This window comes from Synchiropus splendidus, chromosome 14, assembly GCF_027744825.2.
Source record: "Synchiropus splendidus isolate RoL2022-P1 chromosome 14, RoL_Sspl_1.0, whole genome shotgun sequence".
Taxonomy (NCBI): domain Eukaryota; kingdom Metazoa; phylum Chordata; class Actinopteri; order Syngnathiformes; family Callionymidae; genus Synchiropus; species Synchiropus splendidus.
The window spans coordinates 8,007,296-8,014,109 of record NC_071347.1 but is presented as its reverse complement, the minus strand read 5'-3'; the positions used below and the strand labels follow the sequence as shown (position 1 = coordinate 8,014,109).

Below are 6,814 nucleotides of genomic sequence, written 5' to 3'. Positions count from 1 at the left end.
AGCAAGTCATATTTCATTGGATCGCCTTTAGCATTGTTTACAGCTAAGATATTTTTTAGTGTCACATTACATTTTATTTTGAAGTTTCATAATTAAATCTAACCTCACATTTTTTTAAACATTATCCCAAATAATAGCTTTTGTTTCTTCATGTCTCATGTTGTTCATAAGACAAGATATTTTTCCCGGCATGTGATGTGCATGCTTCTTGACATTTAAAAAAAAGTATTTTCTTATAGTCAGATATCTTTTTTTTGGCCAACATTTTCTATACTTATTATATTTCATAAGTATTTATATTTTCTATACTTATACTCTATTAAATATAAACCCTTTTTGTGCATTTTCGACTGTTTCTTGGCATGTCATGTTGACTATGTGGCTTGTTAGGCCATAAAAAAACATTTTTAACAGTTGGGTTTATATTATTAGCGCAAATGTGGAGATTCCCGCGCATCATCAGTGTCAGTCTCAGTATGAAGGTGCCACTCTTCTGGTGGCTCCAGCTACAGCACCCCAAGGAGCTATTCCACAAGCTGCAGTGTATGGGGCTCCGGACTTCTGGTACAGCTGCCACTTTCAGAGATTCTCAGATCATGCAGCCATTGATAGCGAGTGTATCTGAGGGCAACGACCTTGAGTACAAGAAGGTCATTGCCAAATTTGATACACAACAAGGCAAAGGTGATGTACTTCAGGAAGAAGTGTCCACCAGCAGCATCACTGAACATCCAGGGTATGGACAAAACTTAGGCTGACTCGGCCTTGGACTGGTCCCTTGACTCCATTGAGGAGGTGGGTGAGAGGTGGTAACCAAGTAGACATCCATCATGGACAACCCCTCGCCACTGCAGGTCAGCCCAGTCAGGCTGTGCAACACCCATATGTTAGAAGTACTGCCCTCTTTTCTTTCACCTTATCACACGCAATATATTCATTTTTTTATTTGTCACTCCATATAATGACACGGGTTGTTTACTTGTAGAGAGCAACTGAAGTCTTAAGTTGTTTTTATTTTTATTTCATCGCGTCATCGCAATAATCTCCACGTTGTTTTGTCTGTCTCTTGCGATGTTAAGTTTCACACTGTGGGATATATGTAGACTATCTCATCTAATAATACAGATTTGAAACCTTTATGGGTCAACATACAACTGCATTTGTATCATATATGTTTTGTTGCATCACTTTTCTTATATCTTCTTCCTTTATGAACATACTGAAACATGGTTGAACACAAGACAAAAAAAAGACATTTTCCAGTATTATTTTCAGCTGCAGCTATCATGCAGCATTTACCACTTTTCCATTGAGGGGGAGTGTCTGGGTTCAATGTTTACTATATAGACAGGTTTGCTGCCTGAAACCATCAAACACATGATATTAAAGATGAACCATCAAGTGAGCCTTTGATTTCTGCCGTTTCTGCATTCACAGTCAACCGACTTCCCAGCATCAGTGTTTGCGCAGGTCAAGAGGGAATCCATTGTACAAAAGGCCTCAGAGGTCATTGCGTGGGCAGGTGGGTGTCCTGGTCGCCATCTGACCCCTCCTGTGTGCTCGCTGCTGCTTTCCCAGAACCTCATCATATTCATAACATGTTAATGACCCTCAGCCCACTGAGCCAGCTTGACCTTTAGCCACCAAGAGCCTGGCGCTGACCTCAACCTCCACAAAACATTTTGGGAAACCATTCCTCATCAGTAACAGACTGTTGTCACCCTCACATTGGATCCTATATGTTTATCAAATATAATATTAATAATATTTAATCATATTATTTATGAGGTAAATATATTGGGAATATATATTATCATGGTATAAGAATATTTTCCTCAAGAAGCCACATTTTTCAATTTGAATGAATGTGGTATATTACTGAATCAAATGATGGAGCCATACATTTAAACAACAAAATATTGTTTATTTTGCATCAGTTTGACAATAGCACAATAAATCACGATGGTGGCCATATTCAAGTTCACCTGATTTAAACTAAAGCTATTTTAATGTCTTGAAAATATTTGTATAAGAATGTCAAGTCCATTCAGAGTAGTGGAAACCCTGGCCATTGTGTAGTGAAAAACCTCCCTGAACCAAAGCAAACAGATGCTTTTGTTTGCTTTTGTTCAGGGATTCCTCCATGTTTGTTGTTGTTGTTATCATCCTAGCTGCCACGTGTCTTGTGCATCAGTGTCATCAGTGGACCAGGAACTCCTGCACTTACAAAGGTTCCCTGTTGTCTGGAGAGGAAACTGTTACATTAAATTAAATTAAATTAAATATTTTAACGCTTTTTTGTTGTAATTAATTAATCATAATTGTCCTGTTTGGAAGGAGAGATTAAAAATCTTTTGTTTAATCGGAGCCTTGACAATTAGCCAAGTGAAGCAGCAAAATGCCTGAAAAGTAAAGGATCTATTTATCAGTATAAAAACCCAACCATTGAGCTGAGATTCTACGAAGCACCACGTGGATTCAGACCAAATCAATCAAATGAATCAATAGTCCTAATCGATAAATACTTACTCCCAGCCGGACTGAGTGGAAGGTATGAGTGTCAAAACCATCAATTTGTCTACAACTGACCACGGATGGTCAGAAATGGCAGGTTTTCCGCCCCAGAATCTGGCTGACTCAGCTCCTCTCTGAGCTCAGCTGTGATTGGTTGCTGCCACGTCCAGCTGGACGCCATTGTGTGGCGGTTGAATGAGAGTCGGGTCATTGTCAAAAGACTCGATCAATATGTGAATTCATTAGGCAGATGAGTTGGAGCTGTCGATACCTTCTCACCGCTACTGTTTACTGCTGCCTCTTTAAATCTGCTGATTCGTCTTATGTTGCTAAAAACACACCTTGGACCTGAACGCATCACTCACTGCACTAGTTTAACCGTAGAGTGACCTGTCCACTACTGCCTCCATTCATTTGGTCATTCGTTTGTTTCACCAGATTAAGTAGTATTTCTCAACTCAAGAAACTATTCATACCTCCTCATCTGTCTTCAACATTTGCTGTACATTTTTTTTTTCCAAACTGATGTCCATCTGTTTATGAACCAATTCATTATCGCTGGTCCATCTATTATCCAGGTATGTCCTGCTGCTGCATCAATGAAGAACACTAAATGAACACATGTTTTTTTTATGCTCATTGAATTATTTCATTAAGAACTAGATGTGACCATTCATTTCATGAATAATAAATACAGTAAGTAAAATAATAATAATATAATAATATATAATTAAAAAAATATTTATTTCATAATGGTCCAGAATCATTGTCTTCTATTTACCTTTTTACAATGAAATGACAGAGAGACTTGCTTTTCAATACCTTAAAATATTTTTTAGAGATCTACTTTGACGAGAACTGGAAACGTGCAGTAAATACATACGGCCTATAGTTGGCGGTAGGCGTCATGAAAGCTGCATGATCAAACGTGCACTCAATGTGAAGAAGACGAAAGTTTATTTACTTCCTGCAAAACGGTTTTTCCATTCCTACATGATAACGTAAGACAGTGTCAAGGTAACGGTGCGTTTTGTTGGTATATTGCGAGCGTTTACTGCTCATATAATATGTTTTCTTTGTGCTTTGTCGTCTACACACGAGTTTGCGTAGAAATTGGCGCAGTTAGAGTGTTAGCTGCGAATGCTAACTAATTGCCAGCACAAGATGAGCTTGTGAACGGTTCCTGGTTTGTTTTGACTTGACGCTTTTGTTTTTATTTGTGCGGGTGATTTCAAAAGAGCAATGTAAATTTCAATGTTGAAAAAGTGTTCCATTAGACAACTTGCTCTTTTTGCTGCAAGGCAACTGGACTAACGTTCGTTCACAAATTCTTCAGTTCAGAATCAAGTGTTTTGAAATCTTGCTTTTTTTATGGATTCAGTAGCCACGTTTTATTTATTAAGTAGGCATTAATGGGGCCCTAATCTCCTTATTCTGGATGCTTTCAAAATTAACTCCTGAATTCAATTTAATGTATCTTAAACCCTGGCAGAGGTAAACTGACTTTTAAATTAGAATTGTGCCTTTTTTGGTCAGGTGAATAGCAGAGATGGAGTCTGCCGATGATGGGGGCTTCAGTGTTGGAGGCTCTCTGGGAGAGGACAACTATTTTTTAGGCTACACCTTCACTGACCGTTCACATTCCAGCCGTGTGGTGAAGAGCATAATGGACTTGAGCTTGGAAGATGGCCTTTTTGCTGACGTGACCGTCACTGTGGACAGCAAGGAGTTTCATCTACACCGGCTGGTGCTTTCTGCGCAGAGTACTTTCTTCCGATCCATGTTCACCTCCAACCTCAAAGAGTCCCACGACCGCAATATTGAGCTGAAGGACGTCAGCGCCTCTGTTTTTCAGCTTCTGATTGGCTATATTTATCATGGAACTATTAAACTCAGCGTGGACGAGCTGCAGGACACGTATGAGATGGCGGACATGTACCAGTTAACGTCTCTATTTGAGGAGTGTTCGCGTTTTCTCTCACGGACAGTGGAAGTTAAAAACTGCCTGCAGGTACAAAACTACTCAATTGTCATTTACTTTGCAAAGCATCAACTGTTATTTGAATTATTTGTGGGTCCCAGGTCATGTGGCTCGCTGACCGGCACAGTGACCAGGAGTTGTACACTGCTGCCAAACAATGTGCCAAGATCCACCTCGCACAACTTTACCAGACCGATGAATATCTCAATCTGCCTTTCCGTCTGCTGCTAGACATCCTCAAAGGTGTGTTATCAATGGTATTTGTTTAGTAGTTACATTTCTGTACTCACAACTAATAAGACAGTGATGGGTATATTACAGTTTTCTTACTCTCTTCTTTTTTTTAATTTCCAATTTTCAGAACCCAATTGAAATTAATGCAGTGTTGCACTTTCTTTTTTTCTATAAGATTTCTTTTATATCTCTAATAATTTATGACAGCAATCTTTATGTATCCACATTTTGTGTCTAGATGGCGTCCCAAGCTCCCAAAATCCAACTGCAGCCATTGAAACATGGACAAACTTCAACAAAGTGGAGAGAGAGAGGTTTTCTTGTATTCTCCAGGAAAACCTGAAGGTAAGATTTTTTTTTCTACATGCAAAATAAAGATCAAACAAAACCTAAAAGACTGCTTAAAAAAGGAGTATTTAAAAAACTGCGTTAAAGTGGACACTGTGGCGCCTCTCCTTCTCATCTTACAAGTACATTTACTGGGTGAAAAGGAGATTACTTTTTTCTCTCAACAGGAAATTGGGGAAAATGTCCACATTTACCTGATTGGTAAAGAGGAGATGAGGACTCACTCCTTGGCTGTGTCGCTTCACTGCGACGAGGACGACGCCATCAGTGTGAGTGGACAGAACAGTTTATGTCACCAGATCACAGCAGCATGCAAACATGGAGGGGATCTGTATGTGGTGGGGGGCTCCATCCCTCGCCGCATGTGGAAGTGCAACATGCACACCATGGACTGGGAGCGCTGTGCCCCACTGCCCCGTGACCGCCTTCACCACACCATGGTGTCTGTGGCCTCCGAGGACACCATCTACTCCCTGGGAGGAAAGACGTTGCAGGACAGTCTCTCTAATGCTGTCATCTACTACACTGTGAAGGACAACATGTGGACAGAGACCAGTCAGCTGGACACTGCTGTCTCGGGGGCTGCCGGGGTCAACCTCGGCGGCACCATATACTTGCTGGGAGGGGAGGAGAACGACATGGACTTTTTTACCAAGCCATCTCGCCTGATTCAGTGCTTCGACACAAGCACCCAGAAGTGTGAGATCAAACCTTACCTGCTCCCATTCGCTGGTTTCATGCATGCAGCAGTGCACATGGACGTGATCTTCATCGTGGCAGAAGGAGACTCTCTGATCTGCTACAACCCTTTGCTGGAGAGCTTCACAAGACTGCGCTTCCCTGAAGTCTGGAGCTGCGTGCCGTCTCTCTGGAAGGTGGCCAGCTGTAACGGCTGCATCTATGTTTTCAGGGACAAATGTAAGAAGGGAGACGCAAACACGCTGAAGCTCAACCCTGCCACGTCTGTCGTCTCTGTCATCAGAGGAATCAAAATTCTCCTGACAAACTGGCAGTTTGTGTTGGCCTGATGTCACCACCCTGGTTGGCTCTTCAATTTGGCATCTTTTCAGTGGAATCTTGACCGTTCCCCAATGACATGTAAAAAGACACATATTGTGTTTGTTGTTTGATTCTAATACAGTGCCTCGTGGTAGATGTGGAACAGTTAATGGTGACGTTATTACAATAACTGACTCAATGTTCTGTTTCATCTGCATGCAACAGTCATTGTGAGCATTTTTAACTGCATTTATCGCAAGAGAAACATTGATGTCATATTTGACCTAAGCTGCCCGTGTCATGACAAACTATCAAGTCTTAGTTTTTACCGTGTGCTGACTATCTAATCATTAAACGTCAACTATGTCATGCAGACAGACTGAGGTGTTGGTCATTGCTTTTCTGTTTATCAATTTCTACGTAAACTCGTGTGTAGTTTTATTAAGTTATTAACAATTTTTGAGGTGTGTTCAGTGGACACTCCTCCTTAGTGCTCAGCCCATGAATGACTGAATGCAGTGGGTTTTGTTGCTGCTACTTGGTAAACACAAGTATTAAGTATAAGTGTCTGACTATTGTCCTAAATCATTTCCTCTATTCTCCTTCTTGTTTACACACACACACACACACACACACACACACATATATATATATATATATATATATATATATATATATATATATTGTTCTTTCTTCCTGGTACTAGAATTTAGTCACTCAATGTCAAACTTGAATGGA

General features: G+C 40.5%; 1 protein-coding gene across 4 annotated transcripts; it reads left to right on the top strand.

Moving 5' to 3' along the window:
• Positions 1-3,447: 3,447 nt before the first annotated feature.
• On the top strand, positions 3,448-6,464 carry kbtbd4 (kelch repeat and BTB (POZ) domain containing 4). Of its 4 annotated transcripts, none has more exons than XM_053885774.1 (5): positions 3,448-3,515; positions 4,051-4,525; positions 4,597-4,738; positions 4,968-5,074; positions 5,245-6,464. In XM_053885774.1, the coding sequence occupies exons 2-5, from the start codon at positions 4,064-4,066 to the stop codon at positions 6,103-6,105; spliced, it is 1,572 nt and encodes a 523-aa protein (XP_053741749.1). In that variant the 5' UTR covers positions 3,448-3,515; positions 4,051-4,063; the 3' UTR covers positions 6,106-6,464. The 4 variants fall into 4 exon arrangements, with proteins under 4 accessions (XP_053741749.1, XP_053741746.1, XP_053741747.1 ...); XM_053885771.1 differs by having other exon boundaries at positions 3,448-3,531; XM_053885773.1 differs by having other exon boundaries at positions 3,464-3,537.
• The last annotated feature ends 350 nt before the right edge of the window (positions 6,465-6,814 follow it).

What these genes read in the sequence shown, in the direction of transcription:
- kbtbd4 (XM_053885774.1), top strand. Translation starts at nt 4,064, where the DNA reads ATGGAGTCTGCCGATGATGGGGGCTTCAGTGTTGGAGGCTCTCTGGGA. An exon ending in AAGTTAAAAACTGCCTGCAG is followed by an intron (nt 4,526 to 4,596) that starts GTACAAAACTAC and finishes TGTGGGTCCCAG; the next exon opens with GTCATGTGGCTCGCTGACCG. An exon ending in GCTGCTAGACATCCTCAAAG is followed by an intron (nt 4,739 to 4,967) that starts GTGTGTTATCAA and finishes TTTTGTGTCTAG; the next exon opens with ATGGCGTCCCAAGCTCCCAA.